The 23,119-nt window shown below is 30.8% G+C and overlaps 1 protein-coding gene across 2 annotated transcripts in view; it reads right to left on the reverse strand.

Moving 5' to 3' along the window:
* Positions 1–2,615: 2,615 nt before the first annotated feature.
* Positions 2,616–23,119, reverse strand: part of LOC142324005 (sorbitol dehydrogenase-like) — a 51,339-nt gene continuing 30,835 nt past the window's right edge. For both annotated transcript variants that reach the window (XM_075364561.1, XM_075364552.1), the window contains 6 exons: positions 22,136–22,300; positions 16,695–16,854; positions 15,487–15,671; positions 9,088–9,266; positions 4,892–5,013; positions 2,616–3,372 (listed from right to left, as the gene is read on the reverse strand). In XM_075364561.1, coding sequence (XP_075220676.1) covers positions 3,216–3,372; positions 4,892–5,013; positions 9,088–9,266; positions 15,487–15,671; positions 16,695–16,854; positions 22,136–22,286 — 954 coding nt within the window. In that variant the 5' untranslated portion in view covers positions 22,287–22,300 and the 3' untranslated portion in view covers positions 2,616–3,215. The remainder of the gene's footprint in view (positions 3,373–4,891; positions 5,014–9,087; positions 9,267–15,486; positions 15,672–16,694; positions 16,855–22,135; positions 22,301–23,119) is intronic.

The following is a 23,119-nucleotide window of genomic DNA, read 5'->3' on the forward strand; positions in this document are numbered from 1 at the left end:
CTGGCGACCTCTATATGGTCGACGACCCTACATGAGGTCCATCCGAAAAAACAATCGTCTACCGGCCAACAAAACCTGCCGGATCTTTGACGAGGTCTCAGATACCCAGTGACTCTTTGGGGCTTCCTTCCTTCCCAGCTGCCTGACCGCCTTGGTTTCCCGAAGAAATCCTCGACGGACATGTCCAATGTAGGATTTTGCCCGTGCACCCTGAGGATTTCGGGCTCCTCCACTTTTGTCGCCCTTGGCATATCGTATACCAATATCTGCGGCCTCCGCTCGGCCAGAAACTGAGCCTTCAGCCCGTACCTTGTCAGAACGTCGGCCTCCAGCAACTGTTTTGCCTGCCACTCACTTATAACTTCGAAGATGACACCGTGGTCCCTTGTTTTAGTGACCCGGGAGACTTGGATCTTTTCCCTTCGTGGGTCCAGCACCTTCTTGAGGGTTAGCTCCGTCGCTAACAACGAAGCCTCCAGACCAGGTTTTAGCGGAACCACCTTAACGGCAGCCCGCTTAATTTTAGCCGCCGACGCCTGAACTGGCAGCGGTGGACTAATCCGCTTAGGCACAGGCGTGGCAGCCACTGCGGCGAAGGAGACAGGCTTTTAACTTTCTCCCCCACCCATTTTATAGACTTGTGGAGTTCACCCAGAGCTTCACCAGTCACCGGCTTGAAGCCCCTGACTCCCTCCACAACCTGGTTCAACTTGCCGAACAGTCGTGAAACGACTGAATCCAAGGCAAGGTTGGCACCTTGGAGTCCCTCACATTTTAATGTCATAAAAAATTATGATAAATTTCCTAAATGTAGTCAATGAGAAGCGGCAATGACACTGGTACTTTTTCAGACTTCTCTTTTTCGTATCGTTAAAAGCCGCAAAAATTGGAGGCTGCAGTCACCCTAAATGGGAAGAGAACAGAAAGAGGAAACGTGATGGTAAGAATGAAAATGTTGAACACGCTTTATTAGATAGATTCACTGAGATAAGAACAATAAATGCGCCTATCAGTCGTGGAATCTTAATGGTAAACAATTTTCAGAAAAAATTGGTAATCATGATTTCAATCACACAGATGGTTGGCCCTCTCGTTGGAATGAGAGAAACAATATTGTTTATAAAAAATCATCGGGTGAAAGATTTGATGTTGCAGATGATTGGAGTAAGCGAATGATATAGTGAAAAAGATCCACTTCTAGATGCTATTCATATTTTATGCAAATCTTGAAGCGAATTAAAAATTGAAACCATTAAAATCTGGTTTTTAATTTGGTTTGCGGTTTGTGCCACAAGCATCTTCGCATTCTTCCCCACTTCAAACCTGATGATATCTACAATTGCGATGAACTGGGGTTGTATTTCTCAGCACTTCCTGATTTTTCATTACGTTTTAAAAAAATTGACAACTCAGGTGGTAAAAAGCAGAAAAACCGCATAACAGTTCTCCTCGTTTGCAAAATGAGTGTAAGCGATAAAAAAACTCCTAGTTATAAGCAAATTAAAAAATCCTAGATTTGTCCATGGTGTTTCCTTGCCTGTAAACTACAATTCAAATAAAAATGCGTGGATGACTTATGATTTTTTTAAAATTAAATGAAACGAAAAATTAATCAATTAGAAAAGTACCTCTTTAATTTTAGTTAATTGTACAGCTCATATATCAGCGAGTTGTAATTTAAGAAATGCATAGAATTTTTTTACCATCGAACACAATGGCTTTAATACAGCCATGGAATTGTGTAAACCCTGAAAGTTTTATATAGAAAAAAATATGAGGAAGTTGATAATTCAACTGACAGATGAAGCCGGACATGAAAAGGCTGCGAATGATATAGCGAAAAAGATCCACTTCTAGATGCTATTCATATTTTATGCAAATCTTGAAGCGAATTAAAAATTGAAACCATTAAAATCTGGTTTTTAATTTGGTTTGCGGTTTGTGCCACAAGCATCTTCGTTATAGGAAGAAACCGATACGTTCTACGGAAAATTTTGGAATTACGCATAGAAAGACCAGAACAGTTCCACGATTTTTATGAAATGAAAAATGACGCCGAGAAACACTATAAAAAAAATTTACTTAAAAAAAAGTTAAGCAGTTACATGCGATTACTGAATAACTGAAACTTGTGTAGTCTAAAAGTAAGTTACAGATTTGTTTTTTCTCAATTCATTGCATAAAACGTTTTTCGAAATTTGCATTTTATATTATTCTCCATTTTTTGTATTTGTATTCTATCTTTTTATAATACAGTTTTGTATTTAATTGTATTTTGTTATTTTTATTTTTTGTATTTTGTTTTTCAAAAACGCATGACAATAAAGATAAGTTTTTGTTTTTTCAATATTAGATTAATTTGTTTTAGCGTATCATGTTATGTAACTAAATACTGTATCTAATACATACAGTCATTACTCTGTGTACATTATGTTTTACGACCTTAATAAGTTTTGTTATAAATTAATTTGAAATATTAAAATATCCATTGTAAATGGATATTAAATCTTTTAGATATTATTGTTTGTAAACTGGTAAAATTTATAGCTTGCTGGTTTATAGTGTGTAAAGGTATCAGGTTAACTCCATAAAAAGAAATACTATTTGCTAATATCTAACATTTATCACTAAGAAATTTTAATTCACATTAAATTACAGCTATTCACAAAAATCATTAAAAATAATATACACTTGAAATAATTTGTAATAATTCTAAAAATATAATAATTTTAATACAGTCATTAGTGATTGCTTTTCTTCACAATCAATGAATTTCATAAATTATAAATACTTTTATTATTATTATTTTTTTATAGAAATTTACAATAATAAACTTTAATTAAAAACATTGTTGGTGCATTATACTTCAAAAATGTACTTGTAGTTAAATATTTCTGTAGTAATACTTCTTTTAGAATATTTTTCTGTATACTTCTTTTACTAGTCTTTAAATATTTTTCATTAGCAAAAACAACACATGTATACATTTCTAAAGATATTTCTAGGATACAAATTGATTTCAATAAAAATATTCAAAATTAAACTCAATTTATAAAATTTTAATTTTTACTTATTTAAATTCAGTGCATGTTTTAAAATAGGTGTCATAAATTTAAAACTATTTACACAATTAATTAGTATATAAGAAACTGGATTTTTTTTTTCATTTCATTGTGCTTAATATTTCTATATATTCTATTTTCAACATCAGCTATTTACTTATTACAATGAATCATAATTTTTACTGGATTTCCCCTGCGTTCATGTGCTGTATCGAATGCATCAACTGTTTGTTCAATATTGAAGTTGTGTGTAATTAGTTGTTTAACATTAACTTTTCCAGTAGCAACCATTGACATTGCCAAAGGATAACTGAAATCAGAGTAAATATTACAAGAAATTTTCACAAGAAAAGCCAGTTAATCAGTAACAGTTTAAAATTCTATAATAGTATTTTAATCTAATGCAAACAAAAATTAATGATTACTATTTTCATCACTGTTGTCTTTTGCAGTTGCTGCTGCAATCATATGCCAGGTTTTTGAAATATTGTATTGTATGCCGAGTTTGAGACATAAGTACTGTAGTTAGTAACACGGACCATGCAGTATGTTGTTGCAGTCTTTTCAGTGATATTAATAGCACTTCTAAAGTTTTGATTTATTTTCTCTTGAGGTCATTCTTTTCCAGTAAGATTTATAAGCATATTGCTTTTTTCACTATTATCAGCTTGTTAGAATACATTTTTGGTTACATTTTGTATTTAATACATGTGGCACACAACAGAGGCTAAATCATTCAGTCTTTGCTGTGTAATCTCAGTACTTTGCTGAGAATATACAAATTTCCTGCTGTTAGAAATACGTTAACAATTTTAGAAATGTTTATCATAAATAAACTAAAAATTGTTTAACAATCAACTATATTATTTTTCCTGTAAAACATAGTATAATACTATAAAAAATTATGTTTATTAAAATATTTTTTATTTATCATATAATAAATTAACATAAATATTAGCAGAATAGTTATAATGACAAAAGAAGGACTGTTCTTTAATAAATTTCATTTCTTATAACATTCATTTTCATTGTTATGATAAAATATTGAATATGATAAATGAAAATGAATATATTTTTAATATAGTGAAATAATTAATTAGATCATTCTAGGAGAAAACTTTACATATAAAGTTAATTCTTAAGCTTTATAACACATAAAGCTTTGTTTTAAATGCTGTAAGCGTTGTATGTATAAAGTTATTGTTACGAAAAATATAAAATGCATTATGGAAATTTTTTTGAAAGAAGTTTGTCATTGAAATAGTTTTATTATCTGGATTACTAAAGTTGTTTTATAGTCATCCAGTGTAGTTTATATGTGTGATATACTGGTGTTGCAATAACCAACACATTTGTATACTGTTCATTAAAAACTTAATATGTATAAATTATATGAGAAATATAACTGGAAAATTAATGAAGTTATTAGTACCTCCCAATTATATCATAACACTACGCTTTTCATGCATGACTTGTAAAATTAAAGTGTCAAACACTAGAAACAAATTGCTGGTACATTATCTTTTTAGAATACAAGTATGATAATACATTTAAAAATACGATACTATGACTTTTGATTTAAATGTGTGTTGGGCATGTTTATTTAGACATAAAAAAATTATATTATAAACTGTCATTGAGTAAATGAATATGTTATAAGATTTAAAAAAATAATTTATTTAACTATTTTTATTTTTAACCTCTGGGATCACCGTTAGGTATTGCTTCAGAGGATGAGATGAATGATTTGTAGCATGTGAAAATGCCATGCCTGACCGGGATTCAAACCCAGGACCTAGGATGTATAATTTAGGGAAATTTAAACTTACTCATTTGCATATCGAAAGACTCCACGGAGATCAATTTCTCTTGCTAATGCTGGTATAAGAGCAGTTGTTACTTTCTCAGCTGCAAATCCAACAACCACTAGAACACCTCCCCATTCAGTAACCTGATTAAACAATGTTATTTTACTGAGAGTAGTTATTTAACCAAGATTATTACTACTAGCATTATATACTGTGTTAGGAATTAAATACGTACCCGACGTCTGCTGCAGCATATAAATGTTGACACTCCGTCGTTCTTTCCATCATGTCCGTGCTCATATCCCCCGTGGAGAATAAACCTTGTAAATTTTATATTTGACCTTACAACGTACGATAAACAATCAACACCACCTACTGTTTTCCGGCGAATGTTTCAGTATATTCTCACCAAGATGAACCCAGACGCGGTGATATACACTGATGGGTCGAAACAATACGATACCGTTGGTTGTGCTTTTGTTGTCAGTGAAAGAACTTATATGTTTGGCCTACCCGGTATTACGAGTGTGTTCACCGCTGAACTACTCGCTATAAATAAGGCCCTAAATATCATTACCCCTAAATATAGAAATATTCTTATTTGCAGTGACTCGTGTAGTGCTCTCCAGGCTTTAGAAAACTTCTATTCCAAGCATCCCGTCGTCATTGAAATTTACAATGCAATTGCTGAGTTAGGTAATCGTAACACAGAGGTAAGTTTTTGCTGGGTCCCTAGCCACGTAGGAATTCCAGGTAATGAACAAGCAGATTATCTGCAAAAGAAGCGTGTATTCAACCCCCTTTAACCACCCGAGTTACTACCTTTGATTTTATTAATCGTGTAAAATAATCACTGAGAGCAAGGTGGCAAAGCGACTGGGCGACTACTGTCGATAATAAACTCCGACGGATTAAAGATTCAGTGTTGCCATGGGGTTCTTCTTGCAGAAAATCTCGACGTGAGGAAGTGGTCCTCTGCCGGTTACGAATGAAATACGTAACTGTAACCCGTAAATGCGGCTCTTGCCACATTGACTCGCCGCTTGTGAGTGGCCAATTTTCCCTTTGACCTTAGAAGAGTAGTTGATAATTTTTAATCTTTACTTCCAATTTTGATTTTTTTGGTTCTGTCTTTAATTTTATTATTCGGGAATGGAGCCTTTTGCACAACCCATCGGAATTAGGTAAGTTCTATATAGTTTCTTTATTCGAATATTTTAACATTTATATTTTAAAAACTTCGTACTTTTATTTTACCTTCTTGACTCTTGTTTTAATAAATTTTTATTATATGATTAATATTAATTTTACACCTTATAAGTTTTATTATTTTGGAGTTATTTTACCCTTTTATTAATAAAATTCCGGGAGATGATAATGCCAGGCGTTTTTCGCCCACAAACAAAAAAAAAAAAAAGAAAAAAGGAATTAAATAATATCCAAGAAAAATCTAACGGGAGTTTTAAACAGTTTTCTGACTGACTCATACTATAAGCGGTTAATAAATGAAGTGAGGTTATTGTTACAAACATCAATAGAGATATTACTTAACATTTTGAAAATATTTTGTACACTTTCATTTTAATTTTGGGAATTCTTTAATAAATTTTTTACTCTTTGTCATGATTATTATTGTCTACACAAATGGTTGTACTTTACAAGAGTTTTGAAGGAAATCAGTTTCTAGAAATATATTTTGATTTCATGAAATGTATTCTCCATGTTATTAGCCTACTATAGTAGCTTATTTTCAGTATACTGTGATATATTTACTGGTTGGTATAACACAATTCTTTTTCTCTGATTATCTATATTATCACAGCCATATTATAACTATTAAATTGCTAAAAGATCCAAAATAAAATAATTACTAAAATAAAAAAATGAAGTAGAAAAATCTCCCTAAAGCCTGGTTTTGTAATCTAGTCATAATAGTATAAATAGTAGTAGTTGTATTACTGTTTGAGTACTGTTTGTAATGTATTAGTAGCAGTTGATGTATTTGTTATGGTATCTATGTATTGCATCTGATATTTATAACTAAAAATAAAGATATGAGATAGAGAAACATATAGTAGAGGCGAAGATAAAATTTTAACAAAGTGTAGGTTTATAAAGTAAAGAATGCAATGGTAAATTTCATTTTCAAAAATTAAATTTATATAATTCTATAAAATTATAAATCAGAAAAAAGGAAATAAATAAGGAGGGAGATGATACTTTTGAGAGTTTTTTTAAGGCTACTGAGCCTTAAAACAGTTTCAGTGTCCTAAATAGCTCCTAGAGCTTACCTAACAGTGTGAGCGGACTAAGCGGACTAAGTGCCATACACCACCGCCTTACGTGTCCCAACCGCTCACTTGTCATATATTTACTAAAATGGGTAGGCACACACCGTCAACTACTAAAAATATCTATGATATCCATAATTAAAATTTACTTTGTCTAGACAGCAATTTGCTGTCACCCCTAGGTCGCTGAATGCCAGCAAGTACCCGTCCACCATATTAAATTGCTTGGAGCCCTAACTGGCTGGTTGTCAGCCATATATCTCAAAGTTAGCTTCCCACAGCAGTGCATTAAGAGTCTTTCCCTTAAGTAAACTACTGATGTCGGTTGAACATAGCAACCGCATCAAGGAACTCCCACACGGCCCGAAAATGCGGCTCTTGTCACATTGACTCGCCGCTTGTGAGGAGTGGCCAATTTTCTCTTTGACCTCTAAGTTCCAGGTAGCCCAATCTCTGGCCCTCCCAAGATCAGGGCAGTCAAACATCAGGTGTTCATTTGACTGGACCTCCCCGCAGATGCACAGCTCATCAGCTGCCAGGCGGAACCGAAAAGATATTGGTTCAAATTAACATGGTTGCTGAGCACTTGGGCTCCTGTTGCCCTTAAAAACGAGCTCGAGACATACCTTTCCCCAGATCCCGTATAAACTTATAAAATTATAAATTTGAAGAAAGGAAATAAATAAGGAGGGAGATGAGACTTTTGGTAAAAGGTAACAGTTTAGAGAAAACGCTGCAAGATGAGAAATATATTAGAGTTGATTAGTGAATCCAGAACACAAAGAATGAAAGGATATTGTTTTAACATATAGAAAATAACAATGAGAGACAGTGAAAAGGTAGTACTGAAAGACTAATTGAAAAAGAATATAACCAATTGTAGGATGGTTGGTTGAAAGAAAACTAGTGATTAGGAAATAAAATAACTACATTAAACATAGATATAGCACAGAACAAAGTGAAAATTTTTGGGAAATGAAATCCAAATGTAATCAACAATATAAGAAATTCAGATACAAAGCCATTATTATGAGGAGAAAAAAGAGGAGGAGATGGCAGGAATATGCAGGACTTTCTAAAAGGAAATATTGTCTGATGCTGGTGGGGGATTGGAAAAAAATTAATAATGATTTCAAATGAGAGACAGTATAACACAAACTTAGTTTGATAGAATCTGATTCAATGGAAAGAAAATGTGTCATTAAATTATCTTTAAAAAATTGTTCTTTTGAAATTGTTAAATTGGCTCGTAGACACCTCAGGAACAGTGTTCCTGGTTAATGTATATGGAATCCAAAAAAATGTTTCTTTAAACTTTGTACTAGTAAATGTAGTAAAATATGACAATTATTAACTAAATGAAATTCTTTATTATAATGATAAAATTTATGAAACATATTTTATTTTATTCATATGAAAAGTAATTTTATTTATATAAAGATAAGATATGAGATCATTTTCTAATTATGTTAATAAAAATTTAACAACCATTTTTCTACTTTTTTCTGGTGTTTGGTGGGAATTTTATAGACAGATTTTTTTTTCTGGCATCAACCCACTAATGTGAATGAAGTATGGAAATTTGAAAAATGCAGAACTGATCACAATTCAAATGGTGAATCATTTAGAGATCAAAGTCATCATTAAGAAATGTAAGACAAATTATTTTCACTTTGCCGTGGAAGTTTATATTATTTTGCTTAACATCAATTATAAAAAAATATAGATATATAAATCCATTGTGGAAAAGGATGGTGACATTAAAATAGTTTTATTATTATGAATTAATAAAAGTGTTATGTATAACAGCTTCAGTTTTTTGAATCAAGTTGAACTTTCTCTCTTTTATGAAAAGCTATTTATATATCAAATTACTAATACAATTAAAAAAAAAATTAAAAATAAAGAGTTTGAGTTTAAGATTACCTCCATTCCCAATGATAATGTTGCTTCCGTACCACCACAGTCAATTGTTATATCAGGTCTTTGTCCAAGAGTATCAATTATTTTTTTAGAAAGTGTTGTAGTATCTTCAGTTTTATTGACCTTCAAAGTAAAGTCTGCTCCTAACTTCTTTGCCAATAATAAGCCGTGATCTCGGGCTCCTGTAATTATTTAACAGAATTAATTAACAATTAAGTGGTGTCTAATTCAAGAAATATTTTCAACATCAGCAAATATGTACACCTAAAAAAATTTACTGTAAGAATTATTGCTAGTGATAATGAAACTAATTACTTTTTGTTTATATTCATTTCAGGTGGCTTTTCTTACTTAACGAAAAACATAATCTGTTAACTTTTTCATTTCAGATAAACATTGGAAAAAAAAAGATAGCAATAACAATAAATTAATTATAAAGTAGCAAAAAATGACTTAGGCAGTTGCAAAGGTACCTCGGTAGGGGTGGCAAAGTAACTCTAATAAAACAAAAACCAGAAACCAAGATAGGAACAAACGTTCTGTCATTCAGAAAATGTAATTAAAACTAAAAAGAGTTAAGAAAAAAAATTTAAACAAAAATGAAATACAAACAAACTTGTATGTATATTCAGAAACTAGAAAACAGAGTAAGGAGTGTAAAAGACCCTCAACTGAATGAGGAAATCACATGACTTCCTTATATGCCTATTAAATTATATATATACAGTTTTTAAAATGAAAAGTACATAAAATTTTATTTCATTAATAACGTACAATATTTTTTCATATATTTATATATTTTTATTATTATTGAATTATGATTTATAATAAAAATGTGTTTACGATTCGAGGTTAATAATTATTAATAAATCAATATATTTAAATTAAAAAAAGTTAAAAGAAAAAGTAGATGAAGTCTGATTTGAACCAATGTGCACTTGTAAGATCCATATGTCATTAATTAAAATTTCTTTGGTTATAACTCTGGAACCAATGAAAACAAGTACAACATATGATGTATTGATGAAAAGTTCTCAATATGGGCTTATTACTGCAGTTAAGAAAAAGTCCAAAATCTACATTTTTTTGGACACTTTGGTTCAGTTAATTGCAATCAAAAATGGAGCTGCACAACTATAGTTCTAAATAATAGTTCTAAATCCAAAATGTCAACATCCTACGGCTAATTGGTTTTGAGTTTTGTGAGTTACATACATACATACAGACGTCACACCGAAACTAATAAAAATGAATTCAAGATGTTGAAAATGGATATTTACGTTGAAATCTGAAAACCATAATTTTTTGCGATCACAATACTTCCTTTACTTCGTATAAAGATGTAAAAATCTGATATGAAAACCACATGACTTCGTATGTCTATTAAATTACATATACACATTTTTAAAAGAACATAAAATGTTATCTCACTAATAGCTTCTGATTTATTTCATTTTTTTTTATTGTTATTATTGAATTACTATTTATTGTAATTTTTTTTTACAATTAGAGGTTAATCATTAGATTTAAATTAAAAAAAATTTAAAAAAGGAAAATGAAAAAGGAAGAAAAGGTTGCAAACAAAGAAAAAAAAAAAAAATAATAAATAGGAAGAAAATGTTGCAAACAAAGAAAGATTAAAAATATTAAGATAAGATGATAAATATAAAGAGGAAGAAAACGTTAAGAAGGAAAGAATAAAAAAAATTAGGAAAGGATGATGAATTTAAAGAGAGAAAATATGAAAACTAGAGAATGTGTACACAAATTAAGATCAGAAGAATTATATCAGACCAAAGAGCGATTAAATGATTGGCAACAAAAAACAACTAAACAGAATGATGATCAACTCCGACTTAGGGAGAACATTGTCCGACAATATCAGAGAAATAATGAACTAAAAGATAAGAATTTTTTGCAATTTATTAACGATTGGGCATGTATGCCTCAGTGTACGAGTATATGTTGTTCTTGTGAGGATCTATTTTTCAGTCATTCTGTAGTTAACTTTAATGTAGATAAAATTAAACAGAAATTCCAGAATAATTAAATAAAATTGAACAGAAATTAAGCTAGAAAATCAAAAATAATATGATTATAAATTACAATTTTCAATTAATATTAAATAATCAGATATTCACCAAATCTATTACATATACACGTTTGTAATAATGACTATTAAATTACATATATTCATTTTTAAAAGTACATAAAAATTTTATTTCACTAATAACTTCTGACTTTTTTTAATGCTTTTTTTATTGTTATTATTGATTAATTATTTATTGTAAACTTTTTTTACAAACATGGGTTAATAATTATTAATAAATCAATATATTTAAATTAAAAAAAAGTTATAATAAATTTAAAAAAAAAGAAAGTTAAAAAAAAAAAGAAGTCAGACTCAAACCGATGTGCCTTCCCTTGTAAGATCCAGATATTTCAATAATTAAAATTTTATTTGGTTATAACTCTAGAACCAATGAAAACAAGTACAACTTATGGTATATTGTTGAAAAGCTCTCAATGTGGGCTTATTACTACAGTTAAGAAAAAGTTCAAAATCCAAGTTTTTTGGATTTTGTGCTTTTTTGGACACTTTTGTTTCAGTTGATTGTAATCAAAAGAGGAAATGCACAACTAGATGTATGACATTCCCAAATCCAGAATTTTTAACATCCTATGGCTAATCGTTTTTGAGTTATGCAAGATACTTACATATGTACGTACGTACTGATATCACACTGAAACTAGTCAAAATGGATTCAGGGATGCTCAAAATGGATATTTCCCTTGAAATCTAAACACCATAATTTTTTGTGGTCATAATAAATCCTTTACTTCATACAAGGAAGTAAAAACAATTCAGTTAGCAGTGAAACATCTAAGAACATTTAAATACACACCTAACACCACCTTAAACTCCTTAGAACATTTAAATATTTCAAGTTTTACCTACTTGTCCACACCTGGAATGGCATGCTAGTTTAAATTTTTGCCACGGTGATGCATGACATACTGAATTATGAAAAAATTCATGAAAGATCCTTTTGTTGACCTGGTATGCTTCAAGTACAAATAATAAAGGAAGATTTCTTTAACAAGATATATCACTAATTACATTTCTACATCAACATAATTTCTTAGAAGCAATGCTAGAAAAGTAAATGAATAACTAAACAAGATTAAGTGATATTATTATCTTGTGTCAATTTTAGAATTATTAGTAAACCTAATGTGATATATTAAAACACTGATTATCAGCACAGTTATTTAAATCTCATTTTCTGAATTTAAAAGAATAAATTAATGTAACAATTGGTCACGTTTTACTTTCTCTTTACCATAAGTTTAACATTTTATATTTCACTGAATATTCCTACTTCTCTTTTGGTCTTGTTCAAATTTAAAGAACAATTCTCTGCTTAAATATAATTCTCGCTATAAACAATTAGGATGTAAAAATAGAAAGCATTTTTTCTCAATTTTACCTCATAATGAGAAGGTGATCACAAATAGAACAGATATTAATATAATATAGATAATATCACAATATAAATAATATTAATGTAATATAGATAATATAACAGATATATCACAACGGATTTGAATACTAGATTGTGGATACTGTTGTTCTTTGTTGGTTGGATTTCAATTAACCACACATCTCAGGAATGGTCAAACTGAGTATGTACAAGACTACACTTCATTTACACTAATACATATCATCCTCTGAAGTATTATCTGAACAGTAGTTACCAAAGGCTAAACAGGAAAAAGAAAAAAATATCAGGACAGAATTATGGTAGATAACAATTCAAACTGGAATTGTTCTCAGTGACAAGAGATCAGTAATAATTTACCTCAAAAATGTCAGCCCCAAATGAGCCATTCCTAATTTCCTACATCATTTCTTTTAGTATCTTTTAATAGAAATTATAATAAATAAATTAAGAAATAATAAATAAATTAAAGATCTGCATTAAACATATTCTGAAGAGAAGATGTCAGAACATCACATCAGTACTTGATGTGTAATATTAATTCTTTTTTTTAAGCTGATAGGTACAAATTGAAATGTAATTATTTTATATAAGAATTTATAAATGGTAATTGTACAGGGAATGGTATCTCTTTGATTAAGAAGGTATCCTCTTTTGTTGTCCTTAAACAAGTACTAATGAATTTTTCAAAGGGTGGACAAGTAGCTTCAGGCTGAGTGGAGTCTATTGCTATCTCGTATGTGTGAAATCCCATCTATAGTTAAATGAACCTTTTTTAATCACTGGTGTAGAATGAGAAAGGAGAAACCTCTTCATTAAAATAGATCCTTAGGAGTGTTTGATAATTTAGTATCATCATTATAATAGTGGCAGATCATGCAACCCAACAAATGATGCAAAATGTTCACTTTCAAAGACAAATTCAGCTTTGTGAAAAACCAAATGAAAAACCTAGGAAATGAATCTCATTTGTAAATTGCTATTATTTTATGAAAATTGAAAAGCCGATGGAAATAGTGTAAGAAAAAAATTGAAAAGTGGAATATTAATGTTTTAACACTGATGGGAAGAGCAAAGAACATAGGTATGATCATAAACAACTTGGGGTTAAGTGAAACCAAATAAAAAGGGAAGAGTAAGAACTGAAAAAGAGGTGTAAACTGTATTAGCAAGGAAGCAGTGGGTTGTTTAGAAATATTGTTGTTACTTCCTAATAAACTCAGAGTTGAGTTGAGAGAGATAATACTGAATTTCAGAATATCAAGGTGAAACTAAGTGTACAGAAAGTGAAATAAACAAAAGGATTCTAATATTGCATGTGGAGAAAAAATACAATTCTGACATGAAGTAATGCAGCAATTAAGTAGAAATGCAATAGAAAAGGGAGATGATAATAAAATAGTTCAAGGAATATCAGTAGAGGGGTAAGGGTTAGGAAAAGGAAATTAAATGACGGAAAAGGGAGTAAAATAAATGATAATGCAGGTGGATAAAGCCAAGGAGTTAAATTTGGAAAATACAATTTTTTTAAGCTCAAGGAAATTGGAATGCTCTATAATATAGGAAAAATTACACCAGACATAAACAAACATAGTGTATGAACATTTCCTAAATGTTATTTTGACCTGGGCTTTCTTGTGAAAAAAAAAGCAGGAACCAAAACAAAACAGTTACAGCAATTAATAATGATTTGTCAGAGCCAGTATTGGGATATCTTGTGTGAGAACAGAAAACTGAACAGGCAGTACAAGGAATATAAGCATCTAATGATATTTATTTTTAATTGTATGTTAAAAATGATTGATTCAAGAGAAGTTATGAATTAATGTAAACTGTGATGTAACACAAATAAATTTGTTAATCCAAAGATAAAATCATGCAGCTTGAAAGATTTTTGTAGAAATGAGCATCCCCTATTAAAAAATGAAATTATAAATTTACAGGACAAAAATATATAAGTGAAGTTTTAAAGTGATCTAATAATTATTATAAAATTAAAAAAAAAAAAAATCTAGTGGTAATTCTACTGTTATCAGTAGCTCCACTGAAGAAAGTGCTTCTATAAGGATCAAATGATATAACTGTAACCTGTGTTTGCTTGGTGCATGATCTACCATATTTAATTAATTCAACAGTAATAAGAATGATTGCTGATGCCACAAATACAACAACCACATTATTCATTGTGAGGCTATTGCTCATCCTTTGTAAGTGGACATTGCTTTAATGAATAATTGATCCACAGAAAACATTTAATACTTGAATGCTGAGAACTATTGAATAGGTTTTATTTAAATTGTGATTCTGTTTGCACTCATTTATTCAACATTTTATTAAAGTTACATTTGTTGCAACATGTAAAGGCAAAAGTAAATGATACATTAATATTGTGAGTGCACTACACAGTAAACTGGAAGTGGTCAAAGAAAATAAAAACAGTTGGTATAACAAAATGTAGCAGTTAAATTTATTTATTTACACAGGGAAAGAAAGCCCTCTCAACATTTGTAAAAAAAAAAACTTGATTACATTGTAAAATAAACAAGTTGATAAATATTGTTATACTAATAAAGACAATTTTTTTTCTAGATTACCATTTATCTTTGGGAAAATATTTCTGAGATGAAAGTAGATGATCTCAGAATTAATTATATAATGGTAACTGCATAGCAAAGTTTAAATTGTGTAACGATGATAATTTTATAGAAAAACATTTGAATCTGATTCAGTAACATTCTATGTTAAGATTGTGAACAACTGATTTATCTAGTGCTATGAATACTGCAATAAAATTAAAGCGTAGTTTTATTTTATTTGTACAGTCATTTTTTAGTTAATTGTAGCTAATTATTCTTCTACAATGATTAACATCATAACTTGTTTATGATTAAATAACTACCTGTAATCAGGACTTTGCTTGCACCCATTGCTTTAGCTACTACACATGTGACTAATCCAATAGGCCCCCCTCCAGTTATGAGAACTGTAGATCCCAAGGTAACACCACCTCTTTTACAAGAATGAACACCAACTGCAAGAGGTTCTAAAAGTGCTCCTTCTTCAAGTGACATGTTATCTGGTAATCTGTAAAATTAATTAATTTTTATAAGTTAGAGATATATAAGTAACATTTTCTTTAGTTTTTTTAACTTTTCTAAATTATTTAAATATTTAGAAAGAGATAAAACAGCTTCAGTCGAGTAGCACATTACATTAACTTTGAAGTAAATACAGATTTATGTTTGGCTCTGCCAAATACAAATTTTTATTTCATTTTATTATTATCAGTCATTCATGCTTTTCTTTAACAAATATGAAAATTATAAAAAAAGTACTGAAATTTTATTATTTGGAAATTATTGAAGTAAAGTATAAATTGTTTGGAAAAATTTCCCAATACAAATTTAAAGATGCAGTAAACAAAAAAATAATTTCGCTTTCATATTATTAAATCAAGAATAAATATTTAAAATAAACTCTTTGATTAAATTCAAGTAACATTTTATATTGATAATGACCATCTATAAATCTGTTTTCTATTCACAGTAGTGAATGGTTGTACGTTTATATGAATGTTTTTATATTACATCACTCAGCTACATTTAATCATAATAATGCATATTAATGAATTCATTAAAAAAGTTCCTTTGCATTTTATATCACGAATAATAAAAGCTTGGAGCACCCTTAATTTCATTACATAGCAAATTATCAATGAAATTATTATAAAATATAAATTTTTAATATGTATTAAAACAGTACTGGCACAATTTCATAGAATGTTTTCATATATTGTAAAAAGCACTGGCACAAGTAACCCAGTTCTTTCATTGTTTTGTTCTTAATACCGAAGTGAATCCCCAACATATATATATATATATATAGAATGAAGAGTATATTTTAAAATAAAAGATTATTCTGCAGGGTAAAAATGTGTCTCAATTATCATTTTTTACATTATACTGTGAAGAATTCAGTTAGGAAAGTTAAAAAAATGTATTTTCTTATGCGTTCCATTCAAGAGGTGAACTTTTATTGTCATATGAATGAAATTTTCAATACCAGTAATATATAATGTTTCAATAAGAAGACTATGGTTTAACTTACTTAAAACAAAAATCAGCTGAATGACAATAATACTGTTGTAAATTGCCATGTATTGGTGGTGTAGCACAAAATGCCATTTCAGGACATAAATTATATCTGCCTTCTTTACAAAATTTGCAGCTCTTGCAGGATACCCCAGGCTCAATAGCAACTCTATCTCCTAAAACAATCACAAAATATTCATCAAATATTTATAATTTGAGAAATGTAAACTTCTAACCAAAACTCCTATTTTATCAAACTATATCGAGCTAATGCTCATATCTTTCTTTTTAGATTCATGTTATGTATAAATAACATAAAAAATAATTCATCCACATAATGAAGTTTTCTCTCAAGAAAGTTACAAACTATTAATACTATTAATTATAAACACCAATATACAATGTTTATTCACATAGGTGACAAGATGTTTATTCAAACATACAAAGTGATCATATTTCTTCTGGTACGACATCAACTGATAATTTTACTGAATGAAAAGCAAAACTTAACAAATTCCTTTAAAACTTAAAATTGTCAGCTATAATATTCTGTATGATTGCAAACCAAGCAAAAAAATTATGCTACAATAAAATACTGGAGTATAAAAAAGAATATGAGAGTTTTGATTTGTTATAATGTATTATGTGATGAGTAAAATGTTGATTTCAGACTAGAATCGAATTGCAACAAGTTTTAAAAATGTTAAAAATTAAAAAACACAATTGCCAAAAAAAACTAAAAAAAAAAAAAAAAAAGAAGGATATCTGGCTAGTGCAGATCATTACACGACAGTGTAATGAAGAGCAGAGCCCTAAATTTCAGACTATTGCCATTTGATCCATGAAGGATTTATGCCAATATGACTTTAATATTGTGCATCAAAGTCAACGTTTTGAACAAAATTTTTATGCTCAACTCAATTTTGGCGTAAGCGACCAGAAACAGAAACAGTTTGCTGAGCTTATGTAACTCTACAGTTGAGAAGGTGTAAAACAGATACTTGGTTTGTAATTTCCTTTCCTTACTCATTACTCTTGATTGGAAGTAGTCAAGTGGAGTTATGGACACTAAGCTTTTTTCTCTGAAGCCATTCTACTGTCTGGAAACTGTTTGACCAATTCCAATTCATCTACCCTTTGTTCTCTCATAATGCTGATAGGAAGAGCTGTTTTACACTTCGTCTGATAAGTAGGTATCGAATGGTCGTCAGTAAAATCAGGTAAAATAGATTTCATATTTTGTATATTGATGTCAATTAGCATTATACTAGTGGTAATGATTTCACCATCATACATATCAAGTAAATTGCTATATTTATTCTCATTATCCTCATCATTTATAGCAACTTGCACATGTGTTATATAAGCAGTAGAAAAAGGGCATTTGCAATCACCAACAAACCAGACACTGCACTGATTGAAAATTGTACGTTTCTTGTATTTGCACTTTTTCAAATTTTTTAAATTTGTATATACATATTTATATAGCCTATGACACTCCCGGTAACATAAAGATTCCAACATGGAGGTCATACATCTAAATTGGTTGAGTTGCTATGGTGGAACAAACATACATAATATATACCCTAAATACATCATACTCCTTTTTGGGCAGTTGTATAAAAAGGATAATTTTTTATAAGGTTGTGCACATGAATGTAGACTGATTTCCTATCTTCCTGCTTGACAGCGTCACTAACAAAGATCGGTACTTCTAAGCAGAAAGCCTTCTGTTTTGCCGTTTGAAAATTGTGAATCTATTATTACAGTTCAATGTACTTTTTGTAAAACTTTAATTGTGCTTCTCCAAATGACAGTAATATTGGTCGATACATAATCAGTTTGAAACAATTGGATGTCTGTATAAAGACAAGAGTTCAAACCGACCATGGGTGTCTGAAGAAAATGTTTAACATGTCAGGGAGTCTTACCTGCATAGTCCTAAGAAATCTGTTAGGAAGGTCAGCCACAAACTAGCAATGCCAGAGAAGACAATGTGGAATGTTTTAAGGAAAAATTACCTGTACCATACCACATCTATAGCTGTTGTAGTTTCTGAAACCTACTAATTATGCTTTGTGTGCTGACTTCGCAACTGAAAAACTGGAGCATGAAAATGACAACTTCCTTGACTTATCATATAGTATTTAGTGACGGCTCAAAATTTCATCTTAGTGAACAAATTTACACACAACTTTGGATCTGGGACTCAAAAAATCCTCATGAACTCTTATACTGTGAAAGGGAGTCTCAAAAATTAAATTTTTTCTGGCAATATTCAGATGAGTTGCTTATTTGGATATGCTGTGTAACTGGCTCTTTCCTCAACTGCAAGATGGTCCAGAGAATTTTATTTGGCAACAAAATGGTACAGCTTTTCACTAACTCTATATGGGTTCAGTTGAAGATGTTTTCCTCAGCCCCTGTATTGGCCAGCATGGACCTGATGACAGCTTATTTGCAATGGCCTCCAAGGTCACCCGATCAATCTGACCTTATGTGATTTTTTTTTTTGGGGGTTTTATACAGGATCTTGAGTATGTGCCTCTGCTACCTACTAATTTACCTGATTTGAGACACAAGATTGAAGCAGGTGTTGCTTCCATTACTCCAGACATAGTGGTTAGACTATAGGATGAACTATCGTATCAGTTGGTTGTGTGCCATATGATGAAAGAGGCTGTAATTGAATACTTGTAGAAAAAAGCTGTAAGAGTTACGTATTTATTTTATTTGGGTTCATTACTTAAAGTCAAAGTTAAGAGATATTAAATAGCTTTAAAACCCCAATATTAATTTTTGTACACTCTGTACCTGGTTTGTAAGTAATCTGGAATATATTTGACAACTAGGAATGATGTACATCCCACTCTGAATTTATTATAAACAATTAATTAAACTATAAGTCATGTAAAGTCTTGTTTAAAATATAATGTAGGACCTCATTTTTGGCCTTATGTGGCTATTTTTGTTCTTATTTAGAGCAGTAATAAATTATGTTGTGCACAACAATCATTTAATTTATATAGGGCAAAAAGTAGCAAATTTCATCCAGAATGTTAACGATTAGAATGATCAGTGATAAATTTTTTGTTAATGATACAAGTACCCTATTCATATCCCATTAAGTTGTAATTACTTTGTAATGTGTTTAAATGATTACATCACTGGTTTATTTTAAATTATTGGAGTTAAATTTGTAGCAATGTCTAGGGAATGGTAGGCTGAGCCAACATGACCAATATTTGAGCTTAATAGTAACCTTCGTTGGTGTTAGCCTTGTTAGTCAATCAGCCTAAAAGTTAAAAAAGAAAAAAATCATATTTACTTTTGTTTACTTTCAATCTGAGCAACTTCAAGAAAACTGGTTGCAACGTACGCTTCAGGAGAGACAATATTTCACTCTTTCATCCCAATACAAGAATTGGTTAAAAGAAATGGACGAGAAAATAGTGGAATTTTAGAATAATTATTATGTTATAGAAGTACACTATTAAAATTAAAGGGTGTTGATATTTGGACAAAAAGCAGTTTTGTAACTCCCATGTCTTACTGAAGTTCAATAACTGTCTTTAGATCTCTAAACAATGCCTACAGTAAAATATGTTGTTTACAGAATGATCATTCTGACATGAAAAATTAGTGTAGAATCTGTCCCAGCAGAGTTAATTAATTGTTTATTTGATATCATGTAATTTATTTATAAATATAGTAGTAATAATTTTATTGTTTGGTATTAACAATAACTGTAACATTCATACATAAGGCTGAATACATTACTCTTTTGGAACATTCATATTAGTAAAACATATTAAAAAAGAAAATCTGAAAACTCAATTTTTGGTAATACAGTAGAAATAAATTAGTAAATGAACTGTCACAATTTCAGTTGTTTTGTTTATTTTGAGTTTAATAAATGGAATAATAATTTAATTATTCACTGAAAGAATTCTTTCATAACTGTTACTAAATTTTAAAATCCTTAAGTAAATATTGCAATGGTTTTAATGATACATCAGTAGAAATAATAGATTATCTTCACTGTATGGCGGCTACATCACTGTATTTATGTATCAATAAATAAAAAATAAATTTGAAAAAACTGAGAGATTGATGAGTTCTTATTTCTGAAATGTAATTTAATCCCCTGTTTTGGGCAAACAAATCATAAAGAATGCTATAAAATTGACAGAACAGCATTGTCTACAGATTGCGAAATATTAAGCAGATCTAAAACTTCATAGCCATAATTTTTTTTCTATAATAAATAATTTAAAGGTTTAGATAAGTTAATTACATTCTGAGATTAAAGAATAAGTAATGATGTTTCATAATAATAATAATAACTTTTTTTTCTTTTTTTTTTTTTGTGGAAGAAGGTGGAAATGCATTTACGCACGGAGTGTCGGGCTCCCGCTGATGGTATTATCCAATCACTATCAGCAGACTACCGACTAAAACCACCCCCCTTTCTACCAGGACTCGACCCGGAACCGTTTTGACACATTACTTCCAGTCGAGTCCTCCTATACTAGCCTGATTAGGTGCTACCTAATTTTCAGGACTATCCAGGTCAACCTTTTTGGCCCTGAGAATGTTGCCAACGAATTGCGCTACACTTTCCCAGCTGCTCAGGTCACGGACCATCATCGCAACCACGTTGTGGGGACTCAGTGCTCCGAGATCCACCTCTAGTGTCCCTCGATCTGCCGCCCACCGAGCACATTTGAAGAAGGTATGCTCAGCGTCGTCCCTTACACCGGGGCAATACAGGCAGTCGGGGGATGGCACTTTCCCTATGACATGGAGGTAAGCGCAGAAGTACCCGTTACCCGTTAAAAATTGGGTCATGTAGTACTCCACCTCTCCATGCTGTCGCTCCGTCCACGGTCTGACCAGAGGGATAAGCCTTGCGGTCCATCATCCTCTGGTCTCGTGGTCCCAGGTCTCTTGCCATGCAAGGAACGTGCGAGTGCGTTCCTCGTTGGCAATGGTCACCCGGTCTTCACCTGCTCGTCGCCTCCTGTAGATCACCTGGCGCTCCCTTGCTAAAGTAGCAATGGGTATGACGCCGGCGAACACAAGTACTGCAGGCTTGGAGACTGTCCGATACGCGGAAGCGACTCGCAAGGCTGCAGTTCGTTGTACCTGCGCGAGCCGCTTCCGGTTTCTTGCAACTTTTAATGCCTGTGCCCACACTTCCGACCCGTATAACAGGATGGAATGCACCGTGGACATCAGAAATCGCCGTCTGCTGGAATAATAATAATAATAATGATAATGCATTGCCATAAATAATATTCTGTTATTATTCTAAGACAGTAATTTTTCATCACCATTTTTTAAGGAAAAAAAATTTTTTGGGTTACTGTTATTTAATTGTTTCAACGTTTTAATGTTATTTCTAGAAGTTTTAAAAACTGCAATTCTATACGCATAAAATCTGACTCATTGTACCTGGTTTCAGAGTAGTTACTTTACTTCCAACTTTGTGTACAATTCCACTTGCTTCATGGCCAATTATCATAGGATCTTTAACAACATATTCTCCACAGTGTCCATGAACATAATAATGTACATCTGAACCACAAATTCCAACGCAACCCATCTTCAATAGAACTTCTGTAAAAAATAAAAATATACTACATACTAAATTACAATATGTTACTTACAAGATAACAATGTATATTGGACTTGTAAAATGCATTCTAGTCAGGAGTTTTGATTCATACAAAGTTGTAGAAGTTAATGAATAATTTTTAAGTTGGATATACTACTGCCTTAATGTTCTTTCATTGTTGTTGATGATTTAATAACATTAAAAAAAAATGAAATGTATAAATAATTTTGTATAAAGATATTTTTATGTAATAATATCATAATAGTCATGTGATAACTCTGAGGTGAGACACCACTTCAGAAATTGGTTACAAGCGGCACCAATCTCAGCGTTGAATTCTCTGAGGGTAGTAATATTCAGTATATAACCAGTACCTGTGATTTTTTTTTTACCTCCAGAATCACTGTTAGGTATTGCTTCAGAGGATGAGATGAATGATAATTTTTGAAGTATGTGAAAATGCCATGCCTGACCCCGGTCAGGATGAAAGTCCAAACCCAGGACTCAGGATGAAAGACCGAGATGCTACCACTCATGACACGGAGGCCGGTGTGAGTTTATTAGTCCCTGTGATAAATATACTAAAGTTATTTTGTGTAGGAATGAATCACCTTCATTTGGCCTACTGAAATGCAGCCATATTTGGCCTTTGAAGAAGAATACAGGTCATTTTTTCACTTTTCTTAATATTGGTCACTAGAAAGTGACCAATATTAAGTTTAATTATTGTGGTGTGTATGTATGTATGTATGTATGTATACTTTACGTACATATATTAATTTCATAGTTTAAATAATATTTAAACTATTTCATAGTTGCAT

The sequence above is a fragment of the Lycorma delicatula genome, chromosome 1, assembly GCF_047948215.1.
Source record: "Lycorma delicatula isolate Av1 chromosome 1, ASM4794821v1, whole genome shotgun sequence".
NCBI classification, from domain to species: Eukaryota; Metazoa; Arthropoda; class Insecta; order Hemiptera; family Fulgoridae; genus Lycorma; species Lycorma delicatula.